This window comes from Pteronotus mesoamericanus, unplaced genomic scaffold (assembly GCF_021234165.1).
Source record: "Pteronotus mesoamericanus isolate MK-2021 breed Mesoamerican mustached bat unplaced genomic scaffold, CSHL_Meso_final contig_105, whole genome shotgun sequence".
Classification (NCBI taxonomy): domain Eukaryota; kingdom Metazoa; phylum Chordata; class Mammalia; order Chiroptera; family Mormoopidae; genus Pteronotus; species Pteronotus mesoamericanus.
In genome coordinates, this window is record NW_026555006.1 from 10,058,604 (window position 1) to 10,080,317 (window position 21,714).

The following is a 21,714-nucleotide window of genomic DNA, read 5'->3' on the forward strand; positions in this document are numbered from 1 at the left end:
CACCAGATGGCAAATGAGAGTTGGAATAAAAGGTAAAAAGATCTTTCAGTGTTTATTCAAAACTGGGAAAAAAGCCATGATCCAAAATGTTACAGTTTCCACAGAATGGTCACCTAGGGTCACCAATGCCCAAAAGTGACCAAAACCTAACAACCAAAAAACCCTAGAATAATTATAGCTGGACAGCTGTAGGAAACCCACTTCTGTCTTCTGTGATTGGAATACAATGTCAGAAGAAAGTGATAATTCTGGGAAATGAAAGCAGTGCTTCGATCATAGGAGGAACAGAGAGCGACGGGAGAGTGGAAGGAATCAGCTTTTGCAGAGCACTTACACGTGCCAGGAGCTTCGCACCCCTGGGCTCATTTCATCCTCACAACTACCCAGTAGGTATTGGCCAATTTTATAGGTAAGGAAATGTCGTCAGCAGCCCAAGAGAGATTAGACTCCAAGGCCATACCACAGGAATTCCAACCTCGCTATTTCCAATGCTCCCTGTGCACTGTTCCCAGCTTTGCAGCTCTGATTTCTAATCTCTTATCCTGTTGTCAGACCATGGAATATTTGGCACAGAAAACACGGTCCCTAAAAGATTCCGTTCAGGCCATAATCACTGAGCATTTGCCATGTGCCAAGCCCCTGGGAATACCCAGGGGTTATATGTACCTGCCAGGAACACAGGGAAGTCACATGGCTTCCCCGCTTCCGCTCATCCCACTGGGCAGAAGGAAGAAGGTGACCTGGCCAGGTGCTGCCTTAGCGGGGAAAGCAGAGCGCCCATGGAGGAGAGAACAGAGCATGCTTGAGAACTTGACTCCACTTTTATTTCACGAAAGACCCCTTCCATGTTCCTCATCCACCTTTTAGCTTGCACATGGAGGAGGGGCATCTATAATGAAAATGCCCAAGGGCATCCTTACTTCTCAGCATTCATGAGTTTATGTTTGGGAGTAGAAAAATCCAAGAATGCTTCCGTTTCAACTAAAAGCTAAAATGAACATTAAAATATGACCCCTCGTCCCAATTCAATCAAACCGCTCATTTACTTGCAGGTGGAATAGTGGATTAAAAATGCTTTCATGTTACACAGATCTGTCTCTTAATTTCACCACTTACTAACCTTGCTGTCTTGGGCAAGTCTCATAACTGCTTTGAGTTTCAGTTTCCTGGTCTCTAAAACAGAGCTAACGTGCGCTCTGAAGGGCTGTTGTGAGACTTCTTTCTACTTTCCTCGTACCCCACTCCTCTCTAGCCACATGGTCAGTCTCCACATGGCTGTTTTATTTTTAAATTTTTTTTCCCCCTGTTCTTATCTTACCCCGATCCAGGATGAGTCCAGCCTTCTGCCTTACTTATGCCTGCCTACGGGTCACTGAACGTTGTAAGAAAACACTACAAGGCAGGCTTCTCTCATTATATATTGTCATCAGCCAACCTCCCTTTTCCTCTAGTTTTCTCTGGGTTTGGCCAATGAGAGGTATCAGCAGGAGCCGGGAGGAGAGAAGAAAGATATTTGTGCCCTCAGCTCCCTCTTTGTTGAGTTGCTGCTTTTGAGCTGATCCATCCACCTTAGACCACAGCTCCTGCAAGGAGCCCTCTCCCCACAGCTTTCTGTGTGGGTGATGGGAGCACTCCCTCCCACTGCTCCTTCTGGCCAGGAGCTGGTAATGGCTCCCTACTGTTGCTAGTCATGGGGTACTTGTCTTTTTTTCTAAACCATCTTAGCTTTTAATTTTTGTTTGTTAGTTTATTTTGTGCATTAGATTCCTCATATAAGCGAAAACATATTGTATTTGTCTTTCTCTGACTGGTCTATTTCTCTTAGCCTAATACTCTCCAGGTCCATCCATGGTTCTAAACCTTCTTTTAAATGATCCTTTTATTAAGTTTCATTTCAGTTACCCAGCATGGGTGTCCATCTGTTTTCTGACAGCAACCTAATGCGTCAGCTCCAGTTCTCATTTTCCGCAATGATATCAAACCTCCTTTTTCCTCAGCCCCATCTTTTTTCTCACATTTAGATAGATGATCTATTTCTTCTCAACCACCAGCTCCCTCAAAGAAAAAATAAAGGCCATTAAAAAGATACCTGCCATCAAGTCTTCCAATGTCCTTGTATCCAGTGGTGTGCTGGAGCTGTCTCACACCTGCTCACAAGAGCTGACTGTATACATCTCTTTCCAGCTCAATGTTTAGTGACATCACAGTAGCAGCCTGAAACTGGCCACAGTGGAAGTCTTTACACCACAGAAATTGGAAAATGTTACATTTCAAGTCTTTTTTTTTGCGGGGAGGAGCCAGTTGTTAAACATTTACCAGCACACCACCACGCATATCCAGACTGACTTTTTCTCCTTCGTGTTTGTTAAAATAGAAAAAATGCCCCACCTACTAGCAGAGGCTCCTCCGCCTCCCACTGTCTCAGGTAGTTTCCTAAGCCCCAGACTAGTTTGGTCTCCCTCTTACATTCCCCAGTAAGACCTGTATTTCTTCAGGAGACTCTCAGTTCTGTGCGGTCAGGGATCAGAGTTGTCAGGTTCGCTGATGTACCATAGTTGCTAGCAAAACGCCTGGCATACGGTAGGTACTTAATAGCTAATTGTTTTAAACAACAAAACTAACATAATTGGGTCAAACTTTCCATTTTGGAGAAGAGGGAACTGGGATCAAAAGAAAGGAAGAAACTTATTCAAAGTCACAGAGCCCAGGCTAAGACTAATACAAGACCAGAGCCTCCTGATTTCCAGGTCAGTTCTCTTTCCAGTACATCATGTGCTTGTCTATAATTCAGGAACCAGAGGGAAGCAGACTGAATTCCCTATGTCTTGTGAAATCCAGAGCAAGCTCATGTTCATAAACACAGCTGACAGAGTTGTTGTTTTCTTTGTTTGTTTTATGTGAAAGGCCTGGAAGTCCAACTCAGAAATAAACTCCGTGTTTCTAAACCTAGAAGCTCCTACCACGTTTATTCCCTGCAGCCCCTATTCTGGTCATTGTTCATCTTCCTTCCCCTCATTAAACAGAGGCATCAACCGGCCTTCAGCATTGAATGGCTCCTTCATCCCACGCTCCTTATCGCTCCCCTGCCCAGGCAGCATGTCACATGTAGCACAAGATTAGGAAGTGCTGTCTTTAAATAGTGGCACTCAAGAAAACAGTACAAGATCCTGTGTAGTGCTGGAGTGGAATTGGACATAATAATTATATGAATAAAAATAACTCAGTTTTTTAAGCTATTACTTGTGCCAGGCACTAATGTGATGGTTTGCATGCATTTTCTCAATAAACTATATGAGTAATTATTTCTATTATTTCTGTTTTACAGATGAGTAAACTGAGGAACAAAGAGATTAGCCCAAAGGTACAAATAGTCCAAGCCATTCAGTTAGAAGAGCCAAAGTTTCCATCTAGGCAGTCCGGAGTCCTTGATCTTGATTACATGACCCTTGACAATAAAGACTATGTTGACCTGACAGTTAGGAAATACCAAAAAGTACAACTGAGGGAGATCCCACCATTGCTTTATATAGATATCACACCCTGATTCATTTACCCATCCATCCACCTACTCATTCATTCTTCCATTTTCTCAGCATGTATTGAAGAATCACATTATATCAATTGCTGGGAACACTGATAAAAATGAATAACCTTTATATTCTTAGGTCTCACAGTTTAGTTGAGGAGACACACATGTAAACATTTATTGTACTATGTGTTAGGTAGAGTAAAACAGGGAAACTTTGGGACTTTAGGAATACAGAAAAGGTTATAAATCAATTTAAAAGGACACCACAGTCATCTATCCTGCATTTGCATTCCATGCCTTTCCCTCTCTCTGTCTGACTTCTGCTTCCCCCCTACCTGCTGGCTTTGCAGTTGCCTTGTGGCCCTTCTCTTGTTTTGGTGCTTTGGTGCTCTTCTTGGCTTCAGATTCAGCCTCTCTGCGTGTCTTTCCCTCATGACGTTGGTTTGAAATAAATTCTGGCTCAGCCAGAGGAACTTCTGTTCTGTGAGCTGATCTAAGACCAGCCCTAAATGAAAGGTCAGCATGTCCACCTCTTCCTCTAATAAGACTCTGGCCTAGGAGAGATCTCCAAAACAGGGAGAGTGAAGGAGTGTGAAGGGATGAATACCCTGTGTGTTATATAATTTGGTTATTTACCAGCTTAAACACAGAGAAACTGATCCCAGTGACTACTTAACATCCGTTGCAGCTCAATCATTGTGCACTGTGTTAATACCATCACATTTTGATTCCTTGCTGCCAATATAGTTCCAGGTCTGCTAGCCAAAGAATCTTGCCAGTAAGGAGTTAACTTTGAAGCAGGCAGTGTAAATTTCCAAGGTATTCAGACTATGAAAGTTTTCAGGATGTTGCACTTTCTCCAGTTGCACCCTCCCAGAGCTGCAATCTCCCATTGGCTTGCTCCATCTTAAACAAAGTATCTCCCTAACATCCAGAAACAAGGGTATCTTGGCTAAATGGTTTTTTTGTGAATTAGAGCTACCAATTGAATTTGGCCACCAAGAGAGTATTATAGGCGATTCCTGTTGGTTAGTGTGTTTGATGAAATAGGTGGTGCATTCTACCCCAGCTATGAAAGGAATTTGAGTCAGAAGGAGTATACGGATTGAAAGAAAAGGATGGATTGAGGTTCTGGAAATTACCATAAGGTGGGGGAGGACATTTGGTAAGAATGTTGGAGCAAATGTGAGAACTGTCTAAAATCAGAAAGGGGCTATTAGAATATTGGGATAAACATAAGTATAACCATCTAGGTGGATGATAAGTTTCATCTTATGGCTGTGGAAGTGAGTGCTGAAGTTAAGTGGAAATGAAAGTTCCTAGAACTGGAAACATTGTGAAACCAGTGGGACTCAGCATTGGATGGGTCTTGTAAACAGATGCTGAGATTCTTCCATGATAATGAGAAACTCCCAGGTGGCCAGGGAAACTGTGACCTAGGCCTTGGCCTCATTTAAGGTAGGGATATAAGCAAGAAGCTGGCAGTAACAGCAGTGGAAATAGGTATGACTGTATCTCTATCATTAGGTGGTATCAACCTCAGAGGATCGAGGTGTTTGCTTGCAGAAGGAGGAATAATTGTCTGGAAATGATAAATTCCATGAGAGCCATGAGAATATTGACACCAACACCTACCTTCTCTCGCCCACTCACCCCGTCCACCTAAAGCATACGCTCAAGTATATACATGGGGACTCTAGCTTTTTGATAAGTTTTCTGGGAAAATAAAGTCTGTTTCCATTGATGGGTAATTAATAATATTAATAATAATAATAACTATACTTTTAAGCTTTATTCCATACAACAGGCCTGTAAAATGGGTATTTAAGTCCCCGTTTTTAAAATGAAGAAATTGAGTCTCAAAGTGTTAAATGGCAGAGCTAGGATTTGAATTACGGCCTGTACATCACCAAAGCCCCTGTTCCATAGTGTATGGTTAAGAGTACAAGTTCCAAAACTGAACAAGCACAACAGAGACAGACTCCTAGATGGAGAGCAGGATGACAGCTGGTGGGGGTGGGAGGTTAGCGGGTGGAGGGGTCGAGCAAAAAGGAAGAAGGACTCACGGCCATGGACCAGTGTGGTGATTGATGGGGGAGGGTGGTATAAGAGGACTAAATAGTAATGGAAAAAATATATGATAAAGATTAAATAAAGTTTTAAGAAAAAAGAAAATCTGGGGAAGAAAAAAGACTTCCAAGTTTCAAGTTTCGGAACAAGGCATATTGAAATACATACATCTTCTTAAAAAGAAAAAAACGAGTACAGGTTCCAAACTAGAAAATTAAAAAAGGAGTGCAGATTCCAAGATGTGTGATTTCCTCAGCTTTCAGCTGGGGGCAGAAAGTAGGTAAAGTATTGAAAACAGTGCTGGGCCATAGTAAATACTCAGTAAATGTTAGCCACCATTATTATTGTTGTTGAGTCACTGCTATTATTATTTCTGTTACAGTTTACTGCACGCAGTACTTTATGCCTTTTCAGCCAGACATATCAGCAGGACCATTTCTTTTCTAGTCAACAATAGATTATTAATGGGTAATGGCTTGCAGTTTGGGAGTCTGTAATCTGTCTGATGCTTTTAGCAAGAAGCTTGATGTTTTTTGCCACCCCCCAGTGCCACATTTGCTGTGACTGAATTGTAATGAAACTGTTCCTTGCTGGAGAAACACAGCGGTGTATATTCCCTCTCAGAGTGGGCCTAGTAAAACCCTAATAAAATGTACGATTGGGACCCACTGGTTCACTTGTCACCTGAGAGTTAATCAAAAAAAGACATGCGCATAGAACCAACAGATTGCAGAGCTGGCAAAGACTTCAGAAATCATTTAATCCAACCCCCTCATTTTACTGATAATGAAAACAAGTCCCAGGAAGGGGAAGGGTCTCACTCAGGGTCATACAGCTGGCAGTAATTTTGCCTCAAAAATTTAATATGAACAATCTTTTTATATGTCAATGAGTGCACCTTCCTACCTCTGTAAGAACAATGTCTTGACTGTAATTGAATTTGTCTTTGACAGGGGGGAAAGCAAGCTTTTAGTGTTTTACAGGGCCCCAAAGTCATCGGAGCAAGATAAATTGTCACGAACTAGAGATCTGCCTGTTGGTTGTGAGCTCAAGGAATCCCTCAAGGAATGGGCCCGGCCTTATTCATGAGTTAAAGCACGTTTCAAATCCTACATAAGCCATTTACTAGCTCAGGCAAGTCACTGAACCTCTCCGAGCCTCTGTTTCCTCATTGTAAATTTAGATAAGGCCTCTGTCACAGAATGTTTGTGAGCATCAAATGAGGCGAGATACAGATACACAGTACCTCTCTGATAGGCATTTGGCAAGTTTATACTTTCAGCTGATGTTTAACTAATGCCCTGCTAAAAGCTAGGGCTACATCAAGGAATAAGAAAGCCAAGGACTGTGCCTTCAAGGAAGGATGAGTGGAAGTGAGGGCCACCGAGGAAGAAGTAGATAATAAACAAGGATGCAAGTAAACTAACGATGTAATTTCAGGTCATGCTAAGTGTTATGGAACTGAGTCCTTCAACCTATGGAGTCTGATGCTGACTCTGCGCAGTTAGTTTCAAAATTAAGTTGAATTGTAGGACCCCCAGTTGTTTGTTGTCTGGAGATGTGGAGAGTTAGCTATGAAGAGTTATAAAGACAAGAAAGTGAAATGCTGTAATAGAACGGGGGAAAAGTGGACTGTTTCAGCTAAGAGTGGCCAATGGTGGCCTCATAGAGATTATAATTGAAAAGGACCTAAACCATGTGAAAAAAGTAAACAGTCTAAGATCCAGGACAAGAGCATTCCTGAGGGAAGCAGAAAGGCCTGGGGCAAGAGCAAGCTTGACATGTCAGTCAACAGCAAAATGGCCAGTGTGTGTCTAGCATGTTCGGCACAGTGAACAGGTCATGAAATGAGGTTGGAGACATTGTCCCAAGCCCAATCTGGAAGTTCTAGGCTATCCTGCAAAATCTGAAATTCAATCAAAACCCAGTGGAAGTCCATTGCAGTTTCTAGGGATGAGAAACTCTTATGTAACGAAGTGTAAATATGTGATCTTTGTCCTCGATTCCTGGCACACAGCTCCTAAAGGCCATGGAAAAGAGTGCCTTTTACACACCGATGAGATGACTGCTGGCCGGGGACCCTTAGATAGCTGCAGCAGGGGGCTGGTTGCCAGAAAGGCCGAGGCCTAATTAAAGGGAGGGACGGAACTTTCAGCCTCACCCCCTGACCACCAGGGAGGGGAGAGGGGCAGGAGATGGAGTCAGCCATCAGTGGCCAATAATTTCATCAACCATGCCTGTGTAGTGGAAACCCCCAGACTACAGGGTTTGGAGAGCCTAGGATGGTGCACCCCAGAGACGGCATGGAAGTCCCACACACCTCCCACACCCCCGTACCTTGCCCTCTGCATCTCTTTTATTTGACTGCTCTAGAGTTGTATCCTTGGAAGTAAACAGGTAATAGTAAGCAAACTGTTTTCTGGCATTCTTTGAGCTGTTCTAGCAAGTTATCACATCTGAGATGGGAAGGCTGGTGATGGGAACCTCTGATTTATAGCTGGTCAGTCAGAAATATGGGAGGCCTGAACTTGTGACTGATATCTGAAGTGTTATGGAACTGAGTCCTTCAACCTATGGAGTCTGATGCTGACTCTGCGCAGTTAGTTTCAAAATTAAGTTGAATTGTAGGACCCCCAGTTGTTTGTTGTCTGGAGGCGTGGAGAGTTAGTTTGGTCTGAAGAAAAAAACCCACACATTTGGTGTCAGAAGTATTGTGGGTAAAAACATCTCAGAAGGGTTAATTTACCTCATTCATGGTTTCACTAAACACATTTATGGATTGCCCCTTCTGGCCAGGCACAGTTCTTAGTGCAGTGAATGAATCAAAGAAAAACCCCTGGCCACATGGCGCTTGCATGCTAATGGGATAATAAACATGTAAAGCTTATGGAGTATTTACTTTGTGCTGGCGCTGCTCTAAGTGCTTTACCTGAAATAACGTACGTGATCCTAACAACAGTCCTACAAGAAGCATACTATTATTCTCACCATTTTTAGAATAGGAAACAGGCCCGAAGAAGTTAAATAGTTTGTCCGTGATAAGACAACTAACCAGTGAGTGATAAAGCCTGACTTGCCACTCTGGCAGTCTGTTACATTCAGAGTCTGTCACTTCCATCACCGCACTCTCCTTTCCCTTGTTCCGAAAGTCCCCCCGAATCGCCCAGACTGCTGTCAGAACACCAGAGTGGAAGTTAGGAGGCCAGTCAGGAGATGCTAGTCAGAGAGTCAGGTGCTGCTATTTTCCGCAATGCTGTGAGTAGATATTATCATCCCCACTTGAGAGATGGAAAAACTGAGGCTTACTTTGCACGTTCAGTAAATGCAGAGCCCAGATACTAGCCTAACCTTTTTTATTTCTGAAACTCACTATCTTTCCACTAGCATTTCCATTTCCTGCAGAATTGGAGAGCTTCCATACCGACACTTCTCCTTTATGATCAAAAGACTAATTTGAGGTATATTTTAGACTCAAGATCAGAGAACTGGGCATTTAAATTTTTATTTCTGTTTAGTAGGCATATAACCGAGAACTAAAAAAATATAAATAAACCAACATATATACTTATACATATATAGGACATTGTTTCTTTTATAATTTTTAAATTGAAATACAGTATACATAAAGTGAACTACACAGATCTTAAATATATAGTTTGATGAAATTTGATAAATGTGCACCCCCATGTAATCAACAGCCGAAACAAAATATGTGTGTGTGCGTAAGTACGTAGGTAGGAAGGTGGGTAGATAAAATTTAAAATTATAAATGAGGTGTGAGTCTTCATATCATGATTAATGATGAAGACTTCTCCCACTCTTTCCTTTCTCTCCTCCCTTCCTGCTTCTAAATTGACATTGTTGTCTTCAGTGCATGGGGGTTACACAGAATAGCAGATGTGGGTCAAAAGATGACTGTGTCAAAAATAAAAACAAAACAAATAAATAAAAGAACAACTGGCCATTTCTTAGTGCTTGTTGGAAGAAAATCACATTGCTATACTTTCTGTTTTTCTGTGGAGGGGTCATGTGCTTCAGCCCACACATTAGCATGTGAACTTGTTGTTCCAGTAAAATGAGTCAGAGTTCCTCAAGAAGGCAGATTCATGTATCTCAGAGCTGTGTGTCAGCATCTCTTCAAAAAAGGTACAATGTACTGTATTGGCATGTCTCATGCACATACACACACTCACTCCTTCTCACTGAAGGGATCACATAGCTGATGAGCAGCAGAAGTGGGGTTTAAACTCGAGCCTAGGGGACGCAAGGATGAGGCTTTTGCATTACAGCCAGGTGCAGGACCCTTGGGCTCAGGGCTAGGCAAAGTCCTGGAGTCAGAAATGGCCTTGAATTCTGCCTGTACTACATATTTCTTAATGACCTTGGGCAAGTTCCTTATACTGTGTACTTCCTTGATTCATAATGTGGGGCTAGACGATGACTTCTGTGTCGTAAAGTCATTTCAAAGATTGAAAAGGTCATGTACGTAAGCAATTAGCACAGTGTGCAGCCCAAAGTTAGCACCTGGGAAATGTTGGTGAAACCAGTAACAGAGCAGTGGCCTTGGAAATCGTCTGCTCAGTCAGTAGATGCCACGTTTTTTTTATCGTACACCCTGTCAGTGAAAAAAATTTGAGCCTGCATCCTCAATACATGGAAGGAAACTTATTTAAGAAAAGGTGTAGACATGTTCTGTGCCTGTAGATTACTTGCATTATAAAACAGGAGAAACAAAGAGGTCTTTACACTAACATTATGCTCAAGGTACCCTATATACATCTATGGCCTATGGTACCTTTATGTATGTTTTTAATGATTTTTTAAATTACTTTTGACGACTTCTAAATGCTTGTGTTTGTGCTTGTGTATTTATATCTCAAACAGTAATCTTGGTAGTTTTTTTCCAATTCTTACCTGACTAGGTCTTCACTGTTTTTACATTATAATATGAAGAGCTAATACCAAATACAAGTGTCACCATTTTCCTATTTACTTGAATCTGAATTATCCCCATTACATTTAATCCATTGACTGAATCTTTTTCAGCTTGTTGCCCATTTTGTGAGGGTTAGTTTAATAAACTAGATAATGCCTATGAGTCCCTAGACCTTGTAAATGACAGCACGTAGCAAATCCCCGGCAGCTGTGGACATAGAAGCACATGCCACGCTATTGTCCCCTTGGGGATATAGAGCAGCTCCCATTCTTAGGAAACCTTACCCATCTTACATGACTCGTGACCCTGTGATGTGGGGACCAACTAATGGCTCTGGTGACAATCTGCATATTAAGTACTAGTCAGGCTTAATCAATTTCCTTAGACTAAAAATCACATAAATGGCACTTCCAACATTTTCTTATGGAATCCTAATGCAACATCTTGAGCACTCCCTGGAGTTCATGTATGCCACTTTAGAAACACCTGCTTAGATGATCCTACATTGTCCCTGTTATGAAAGTCACCACCCTTTCATGTAGCCACTGAGGCATCATGAACCAAGCACCTGTAGTGCAAGGACGTGTCAGGCATGAGACCTACAATGACCTAGTTCCTTCCTTCAGGGAGCTCACACACTGCCAGGTCCTGGCTCTTCCCTGTAGATTGTGTCTGGACACTGCCAAGCTTGTGGTGCCCTTTGGTTGCATGGGTCTAGACTTCCTGATAGTCTTCTTAAAGTCTTAAGGCTGTTGTTCCCCTTCCCCTGGGGAGGAGAGAAGGAACCAGGGCCTCCTGTCCCCAGGTTAGTGTGCCTGCCACTTACAGAATCCTCCTCTTCTCCATGGGTTCTGAGGAGCCCCTTCCTTTTTTTAAGCTAATTTCCGTGAGTAACTCACCCCAGTGTAGCCTAAGGCCCTTTGGTAGCTCCCAAACCAGGCCATATACATGAGAACTGGGTGTTTCCCGCACCCACACAGGGCCAGCGATCGCCAACGCAGCTCCCAGAGAAGTGGTGAGCAGTGTGTGCAGACTGGGAGCTCGGCCTTGACCCGGCAGGGAAGGGTCAGGCCCCATCAATGGCTCCTTTCATGGCCGTGGCACAGGGCCCCTATTTTTTTCCTACAGAAACCCTTCACTTGCTTTCAGAAGTAACGATCAAATGTGAACTTTCATGGTTTATTTATAGCTCTGCCTTAGAGAGAGAAAGAAAAGAAGTGATTAAAATGCGATTTTACAAAATATTTTGTTTTTTAAAAAGCTTTCATTGTGTGGGCAAAAAGGAAAGAGAAAAGTCACTGCATTCATTGTGCTGTCTAGACTTTCAAACAAAGAGGGTAGCGTGCTGCAAATTAAGATTGTCCGGCTCCTGCCTGCTGACAAAAAGTATGAAATTTGAGGCCAGCTCCAAATAGACCCTTTTGAACAGAAATATATGAGGGGAGGGGTGACTATATTTAGCACGTGTCAGCATTTCCATAATAAATCCGTATTGTTATGCTGTGGTAATTTCCAGATTTATTGCAGCCAGTGGGCTCACGAGGTTTCAGTTTTATGTTAATTACTGGAGAAATTAGAAAACTCAGCAGTGCTATTTCTGATGACAGCACTGATTCTCTGGGCATTCTCCTTATTGTGTCAAATACCCATAATGAGTCCTGCCTCCCAGGAGAGAGGAGGGTGAGCACGAGTCATTCTGGCTGTCTGTAAGCATAACTTTTTTTTAAGAATGTAGTATATTTTTATTTTCCTTACAACTATCAACTCAATATATGCCACTGTAGAAAATTTAGAAAACACACACACACACACACAAACATATACCACACACACACCAAACAAGAGAAAAAAGTACCCAAATTATCCAAGTTCTTGAACCTGTTAGCATTTTAATATATGTTGATCCAATGTTTATGGTGCACGCATATGTAACTCGCATTTAGAACAAACACAGTTCTTGAGATAAAACTGAGAGACAGCTGTGTTTTTTACCCCCACTGCCCCTTTACATTTTTGCAGCTATTTTTTCTCTGCCTTGGTTAAAAATTGTGGTGGTTCCACTACTTTCTTAGATATGTACAAAGTCATTTAGATAATGCAAGTTTTATTGTCCCTTAAGTTGTAAGATATAGCCAAAATTCAAAAATTAGAATAGCAAAGAACATATAATAATCATCACTTCAATTTTCTCGTAAAGATGAGACATCTCTGCACTCCCCCAGCTGGGTTTGCTGCAAATGAAAAGGGGCAGCTGTGGTCCATCTTCTTCCTTCCTCATTCACTTTCTTTCCAGCATGTTAGCTTTTCTTATTCCTCTGAGGTGGTTGGAGGGTGTCAGGGAAGAGAGAGGTTGGGGGTGTAGGATAGTTCTTTAATCAGCCTTGTCATAAATGGGCCTCATGCTCTCTTAGCCCAATGGGTATTTATAGGCTCTGTCACAGATTTTCTGGGAGGACCTCCACTTCTGGAAACCAGTATCTTGTCCTTGTTAATGCCTCTCTATTCTAGTAGATTGCTCACTCTCCTCTTAATCCTTTAGGAATCCAGTAGGTTCTTTCAAGCTTCTTTGTGCAGACTCTCTCGCAACCTCATTAGGTGTCTGTATGAGGCAGTATCTAAGATAACGCATGACAGCTCTCTCACATGTGAGCCAGGGTAGAGTCTGTGGGAAACAGCCATGCCTTTTGGAGTCTGGCAGACTCTGGCAGTGCTGGCTGATCCCAGTGCAACCAGCCCTTCACTTCTACACTGACGCACGAACTAGCCCTTCTCTTCCAGGCAGGAGCCACACTCAATCTACTGCGTCCCACAACCTTAGGGACACACTGAGGTCCCTGTTGGTCACAGGGAAGTGCTGCTTCTCTCGACTTGTGATGGGGGAGACTCCACTCAGCCCTTCCCAAGAAGGAGGCCTGATACACAATAGACCAACAGCTCTCTCCTAAAAATCCAGCTCTTTTTCTGACTTTCCATGTGGATGAAAGGTTTAAGAGTTGATTCATGGGCCCTCAACCACCCCTTTTCCAAATTCTTCAGGGTGGTCTGTTTCCAGCTCACTTTGGTATCTTATATCTGTCATTCTTAGATCTCAGCCAAAACTTCCATTTGAGCCTTCTGTCACATATATGACCCTTAAGTTCATTCATCGCGCACATTCCCCGAATGTGTACGCTATACCAGATGCTGAGTTTGGCAGTGGAAATAATTGTAACAGTTCCTGTCTCACAGGAGGCCACAGTCCAGTTGGAGAGACTGATGTGCTAACCAAAAATTATGGTGCCATGTCCTGACGGCTGTAAGCACAAGTTGCTGTGGGAGCAAAAACCTCCACCTAGGAGGGAGGCAGGCAGCAGGATGAGTCAGAACAAATCTTTTCCGTGGAATAGCTACCTGAGCTAAGTTCAATGCTTAAATCTTTGTTTTTTTGAGAAACAAAATAACCTCCTTTTAAACTTTTGAAGTCTCTATTGCTGGCGTTTCTCAAAAACAAGCAGCAGCAGTGTGAAGAGAGGAAGAAAGAATTCCAGGTCTTCCTGTTGTCCACATGGCAGTTACAGTGGGCACCTCCTGTGATACAAGTTTCCTGGGTCCCACCCAGGAGAGCACTCCTGGGATGCCATTTCAAGCTTTAGGCCCACGCTCGTCCCGAGGAATATTCTCTGAGGACATTTTCAGGAGTCAGGGGAGGGAGAAAAGGCAAGATCCCCCTAGATCATAGCAGAGCAGGACTCTAAAGCAAGAAGCAAGGGTAAGATAGGAGTGTAAGTGGGGAGCGGAGGGTGGCCATTGGCATTGCTGAGGCCATCTTAGCAAAATACAGGGTTTGCTTTAAGGGAGTCAGGACTTAATCTATGAAGGAAGATGTTCCGACCCATGTTGGGGTGAGCAGAGCCCTTAAAATATCCTTGGTAAGTAGAACGCCAGTGATCTCACTAAGGCATGTTGGACTGTTTTCCCCTTCACAAAATGGCCGCAGACAGCCCTATTTTTGGTTTTGATCCTTTCTCCATGATTTTGTTTTCAATAACTTTTTAATAATTTTTACAATTTCCTCCTTACTTAGGGCTGCCATTTCCTTTCTGCTGTCAATGTGCTTGCTACCCTCAGCATCCCTGATCTCCCTGACTCAGCGTTTTTAAACCCATTGAGGGCAAATAACTATTTCAGAACATTTTTGCCATCCTTGGGGAAGAGTTGGTAGAGCATCCTTGCACGAGTGGAAATATGTGTAAGTGATTAGAAGATGAAGAAGCTTTCAGGTTTCCTAATTCTTGAATGACTATTAAAAATAAGTTTATCTGCTTTCGACATAGATTTATCACACTCTAGTTGGATCACGGTAAATGTCTTTTGCATTCCTTGGTGAGCTTCTTGATGAAAGGACCCATCTCTATATTCTGTATATACATATTGAGTGCTGTGCTTGGCCCATGGAAGGGGCTTGATATGTTTTATGAATATTCTAGGTGCTAAGATTAAGAAGCAAACAAAAGCCTTGGCCTCATGTAGCTTATATTCACATTAGGGCAAGGACAGGAGAAGGCAGATAAGGAACACATGAACCAGTAAATACATGGCATATCAGAAAGGAATTAATGATAAATAATAAATGTATGAGTGTGTGTGTCTGTGTATGAGTGTAAAAGTCACAGTAAGGTGGCAAGGATGGGCAGGGGCTATTTGGATATGTTTTAGAGATGCCCGAGGTCCCTCACATCCTGTGTGGCAGTCATCTTTTTATATTCCTCCACTCCCTGCGAGGCTGTAAGTTTCTCCAGGACAAAAAACATGGCATATGCAAGTCTGTGTCCCTAGCACAGTGTCTGGTACATAGTGACTAATTGATAAACATATGAAATGAGAAGTTGTACATATGTGACCTCAGAATGACTACATTCTTAAGAATAAGACTTCAGTAGCTGTTCGTAAGGCAGGGCCTAATCTGAGGAACTTTGTCATGCTATTACTTGCAATCTCCTTCATCATGTCTGCTGGACCCCAAAGTGTGGGTTCACTCCATTCTCCTTAACTTTCCCATAGCTTTAACAGCATTGGGTGACTGCCCAAGGAAACCTAACCATTTCAGTTATATAATGGAGCCAGCACACTCTATGGTTGATCTTGATGCTGTGCATGCCAGACCACGTCTGCCCAGATGCTGCATTCTACCATTTGTCTGCCTAATTGCTCCACTGGAAAGACAAGAATGTCCTAAAGTCTCATTCCAGAACTCAAGTCAACTGGACTTACCCAGATGTCCCATATCTGTACTCACAATTTCAAAGACTGCTGGGGAAAAAAACCCCCAAAAAACAAAGATGAACTGATGAGTCCTAAATATTGTGTCTTATAGTATAGGGGCAAAGTGGTTTCCATTCAGCTATTGATATTGTGAGTAGACAGTGTGCTCAGTGGCTGATTATGTTGCCCTCTGAAGCACAGGTGTCCAGGCAATAAGAAGGGGGAATAATTCTCTCCCACCATTCCCTGCGAGTGAGCACAGGAGCTTTACCTTCTGGGCTGTTTGTGCCCTGAAGGCCTCAACACACAGCCACTTATTAAGCCCAGGCTTTGTACTTATAGATGTAACTTTCAGTGTTTATTGGGGTTTTATTCCCATTACTAGGGAAAATAAGTTTAAAAAAATGGACTAACTGACTATCTTAAGGGAAAATGAATTCTAATTAGAATCTCTTGCCTGGGACAAGCCTCACTTTTGTTTTAGCTTTCCAACTCTGTTCTTTTTTACAGGAGGCAATGGCAAGAATGAGCAAAGTGGGGAAAGTTGTGTTTCCCAGACTTGAGGATAAGAGGTAAGTTTATATGTTTTTTTACTCACAATGCTAAGGAATGAAAGCATATAAACACATGCAGCTGTAAGAGCTGGAATAAAATTGGAGGACAGCTAATCCAGTCTTTTCATTTAATAGTTGATAAAACCAAGTCCCAGGGAGGTAAAGTCACTTACCTGGTTAGGGCCAGGCCTGGGGGTCAAATCCAGACTTCTGAACGCTCAGACCAATGTTCTTTTGCCTAGGTCATTAGCAGCATATTTGGTCTCCTCTGTTCTAAAACATGAATCTCTTATGTCTTCCCTCTGTCCATTCTTTTACCCTTTGCATCACTTGGCTTTGAGAGCTACATCATGATCTTAACCAGTATTTTAACCCCAAGTCACAAACCACTAATTTATTGAGCTCCTATTACATTGAAGGCATCTTGATTATTAGCCTTGGATTTAGAGAGGAATAAGATGCCATCTTATTTATGCACAAAGATCATTTCAGAACAAAGGAATAAGTTTTATGCAGCAGTCTAAGGAATTTAATAAATATGACCCTGTGGGGGTGAGAGGAGATTTAAGTCTAGCTGACTTTAAGTGCATAAAAGAAATTGCAAGACAGGACAAGACAGGTAGAGGGAATAGCATGCAAAGTTATAAAGGTGAGAGCTGCACAGTTTATGAAGTAACCATAAACAGCTCATAATTCTGAAATGCAAAGTATGACGGGGGAATGGTCGGATGTAAAACTGGATGTGAGGGAGGAGGCGGGCTCACCGCATGGAGAGTTTGAGGCCATGTTGAAGACCTCAGACTTCATCCTGCAGTCAGAATGGAGATGCCGAGTTTTCAGCAGCAGTGGGAGTTGGTCAGATGTGGATTTTAGGAAAATCCCTCTTAAAGGATGAATTGAAAGACTTAAGGATAGAAGCAGAGAGATCAGATGAAAGGCTTTGTCAAAAAATCCAGGTAAGAGATGCAAAAGATCTATTAAGTCATGGGTAGTCTGTTTAAAGATGAAGGGACCGTTGTGCAACGGCCTTTTATAATTTTTGGAAAGTATTTGAGGTTGAGATACAAAAGCAGATTTCACCGTGTATAATGGACAGGCAAAGGGGCTGACCCCACCAAAGGACAGTCAGTATTTTACACAGTTGGAAATATCCACAAAGTAATCCAATTTATTTTTATTTTCCTAAAGAAGGTCTCCAAATGGATTTGGGCTGTTGGCCCTCCAAATATAAACCCCTCTCTAAATAACGATGTGGGGCTCAATTTAGGAACAGTGAGAGATTTGAGTTCCGATATAGGGGGGCTCTGGGGTAGCCGCATCCCTCTCGTTGAAATTTGAAACAGATTCTTCTTCTCCATCTCTTCACTGACACTCCCAAGACTTTTGAGGGAAGTCTGTTTTTAAGTTCTTTCAATAAATCCGTGTGCGCGTTTTGCAAAAAACTCCTTCACTTTTTGTTGTCCGCTGGGAAACCGCCCTTGTGGAAGAGGCACATACAGTGCTCTATCACCATCTGCAGGCTGCCTGAAGATTTGCAAGGAGAAAGGGAGCCAGTTTCCCTCTGAGCAACTCTCACATCTCCACCTGACTCAAAGCGCATTATTATCTGTACAGAACATATACGCAGATCTGTACCATACAAAATCAACTGACTGAGTGTGAGGAGAATTTGGAAGAGACAGGATTCACTTGGTTTTACAAGTCAGCATCCCGGAAAGCATAATCTAGTGACTATGGTTCAATATACCTTTTAGGATGATCCCAAATCCCATCCAAATTTATCTGTGATCTTAGGGAAGTTTATAAAAAGTGCCCTAGAAATATTTGTTCATTCAAAGGCATTATCAACAGAATAAAAATATATCCCACAGAATGAGAGAAAGTATTTGCATACCATGTATCTGATAAGGGATTAATATCCAGAATATCCAGAGAACTTTTAAAACTCTACTACAACAAAAACAAACAGCTCAAATCAAAAACTGGCAAAGGACTTGAAAAGACATTTTTCCAAAGAAAATATGCAAATGGCTTATGAATACATGAAAAGGTGCTCAAAATGTCTAGTCATTCAGGAAATACAAATTGAAACTATAATGAGATATCACCTCACACCCATTATGATGGGAACTATCAAAATAGGTGTATGTATACCAACTGTTGACAAGGATATGGGGAAATTGGAAGCCTGCACATTGTTGGTGTAAATGTATAAATGAAAATGATGTAGCCGCCGTGGAAAATAGTATGGTGGTTCCTCAAAAATTAAAAATAGAATTACCACTTGACTTGGGATGATGAACACACAATATAGTATGCAGATGATGTGTTGAATAAGTGTGCACCTGAAACCTGGATGATTTTGTTAACCAGTGGCACCCCAATAAATTCAATAGAAAGGTAAAAAATAAAATTACAATATAGTCCAGAAATTTCACTTCCGGGAATACACCCAAAAGAACGGAAAACAGAGGTTCAAAGAGATATTTGTACGGCCATGTTCGTAGAAGCATAATTCACAGTAGCTAAAAGAGAAAAGCAACTCAAGTGTCCATCAATGGATGAATGGATAAACAAAACATAGTATTCATTCTTAAAAAGGAAGGATAGTCTGACATGTGCTACAACATGGATGGACCTTGAGGACATTACTTTAAATGAAGTAAGCCCATCACAAATACTCTATGAGATAATTAGAGTAGTCAAAATTATAGAGACAGAAAGCAGAATGTGGTTGCCAGGGGCTGAAGAGAGCAGGAAATGGGGAGTTATTGTTTAATGGGATAGAGTTTCAGTTTTGAAGATGAAAAGAGTTCTGTGGATGGATGGTGGTGATTGTTGCATAATAAATAATGTGGCTGTTCTTAATGCCACTAGACTGCACACTTAAAAATGGTTAAAGTGGCAAATTTTGTGTTCTGTGTATTTTGCCAAAATAACAACAACAAAAAAAATTGAATAAAAAGCACAGAGGAAAAAAAAGTGGTTTGGACCTCAGCTTCCTGTGTGTGAAAAAGGAAAAACATCCATCTGTTAGTATTCTAGGATAATAAAAGTATGTAAGAACATTAGTTCACATTTGTTAGCACTTGACAACTCATGGAATAGATCATGTTCATTTTCTTGTTTAAAACTGTTATCACCCTCTTACATCAGGGAAACTGAGGCTCAGACAATTTTTAAAAGTTGCCCAAAATCATCCAGGTTTCTCTGCCTGCAAAGCTGATGTTTTTCCCACTGTACAAAGGATGAGGCCAACAAAGTTGCTGCAAAGTTGTCAATGTCAAAATTGGATGTCTTCAAGTATATGAGAAGGGTCACTGAGCCAAGCAGGCTCCTTTCTAGCAGTTTCAAGATTCCCAGGTTAGGAAGTCGATCTCACAGAATGAAAGAATTGCTTAGCATTAAATTGTCATAGAATATCATTAAAAGAGGAAAATTGCTATTCCCAAAATCATTTTATAATTAATAAATTTGGAGTTATAAAACTCACAGAGTGGGTTTTAGCAGAACCCACGTATAGCTAGATCAAAAATACTGGAATATTAATTTTGTAAAAAGTAGTTACCATAACTAGCACTGATATCACATACTAAGAGCCAGACAGTATTCTAAGTGCTTTTCATAGACTACCTCACTTAATTCACACTACAGCTCTTCGGATAGATCCTGTAATTATTCTCATTTACAAATGGGGAAATTTAGGCACAAACAGATTAAGTAACATATCCAAGGTCACACAGCTAGTAATAGAGCAAGCTGCCATTCAAACCCAGGCTTTGGAGTTCACCTCGAAATGCTGAGTTTGGCCCTATCACAGAATTGGAGTTACCATAATGCTTAAGGTAGAAATGCTTGTGGGGAGGAGAGTCCTGTTAATCTGTTCAGCCTTTTTTCAAGTAGAAGTTTCAGAGCTGTTATAATTTCTTTTCCCCAATTCATGAGCTTGTACCAGAGTTCCCTCATGAAGACTTCTTTGCAGAGTACCCCAGACTCTACCAAGATATGCTAACCTGGCTTCACCCACCCCTCACCCCATGTCAGCTCCTCCCACGGAGGAGGAGTAAAGCCATCTGACTCAAGGCCAGCACCAGGTTCTGAGAGGCTTCCCCTGAAGAATACAGGGAGGGCGAGGTCTACTATGGGATGCCTGGAAGGTAGGGCACAGCTACAGGAAAGGCATTAGTCATATTTTCACGGGGTTTATTCCCAGATAAAGCAGTCCACAAAGGAAATGGAGGTGTGGAATCTGCAAAGGGTGACGAAAATATTTAGTCTTGTCCCTGGTAAGGCTGTGGTTTTAAACCAGTTGTCAAACCTGGGGCTAGTCACATATGAAATATTTAGTGAAGCTGGTAATGTGTACGGTGCTATGTTAAGCCTGGGACCTTCAGTACATTACAGGGGAGTCCATGAAGTCAGACAGACCTGAGTTTGAATTCCAGCCCTGCCAATTTTTATTTATACTACTTTAGATATGCCTTTCTGAGCAAATGTCTTTACTTGTAAAATGAAGATAATAACACTCTATGTAGGTTAGAGATAACAGAGATAATAATAGCCATTGCTCAGGAAGCTGTAAGCATTGAAAAAATGGGGGTGTCTACAAAACCATAACAGATACAGTCACATTCTAAATGTAAGGGGAGCTGCCTAACAGTTTGTCTGAGATCATTTCACATATTCATTTGTCTCCCACAGATATTATGACAAGAAATATCAAGTATTCCTGAAACTGGTTGAACACCAGAAGGAGTATGCAGCAATCATGAAAGGGGACTGAACAGAGCTTGCCAGTGCCAGTGGCAGAAGGTTCTGTGGCACCACACCAGGGACCTCTGTCATTTCATCTTGTATTCAGACCCTTTAGGTATCATTTTATCATTCTGTATTGTCTTTTAATAAAGGAAACCAAGATATGTGCAACCAGAACTAGATGATTCCACTTCAGAATCCCTCCATTATGTACTTGGCAGTCTCCATGGGCACCATCATGGAGACGGAAGTTTCATGTGGGGTCATAGGATCTCTTGTGGGACCAGACCTCGGGGATCATTCAGTTCAAGGGAAAATTGTGCTTGTTGATGGAGTCAGTGCCAGCCATTGGATGAAAGACTTACATTGCTTTAGGTAGGACAGCTAATGTTTATTCTGTGGGTGGCTAAAAGCAGCTGTTAACTTTTTCTGGGAAATAATTTCAAACTTACAGAAAAGTTGCAAAAATAAGAATTATGCATGAAAGACCCAATTACCTAAATTTTACATTTTAACACTTACCTCATTTGCTTTATTGTTTGTATATTCTCTATCTCTATGCACACACACACACACACACACGTGTGTGTATGTACACATTTTTTATGAGTCATTTAAGAGTAAATTTC

General features: G+C 41.8%; 1 protein-coding gene across 3 annotated transcripts in view; it reads left to right on the forward strand.

The window, feature by feature from the left end:
- Positions 1-21,429, forward strand: part of FGGY (FGGY carbohydrate kinase domain containing) — a 385,198-nt gene extending 363,769 nt beyond the window's left edge. Inside the window, exons 16-17 of one of the 3 annotated variants that reach the window (XM_054573901.1) lie at positions 16,287-16,348; positions 21,032-21,429. In XM_054573901.1, coding sequence (XP_054429876.1) covers positions 16,287-16,348; positions 21,032-21,113 — 144 coding nt within the window. In that variant the 3' untranslated portion in view covers positions 21,114-21,429. The remainder of the gene's footprint in view (positions 1-16,286; positions 16,349-21,031) is intronic. The other 2 variants (XM_054573920.1, XM_054573910.1) reach the window with 2 other exon arrangements.
- The last annotated feature ends 285 nt before the right edge of the window (positions 21,430-21,714 follow it).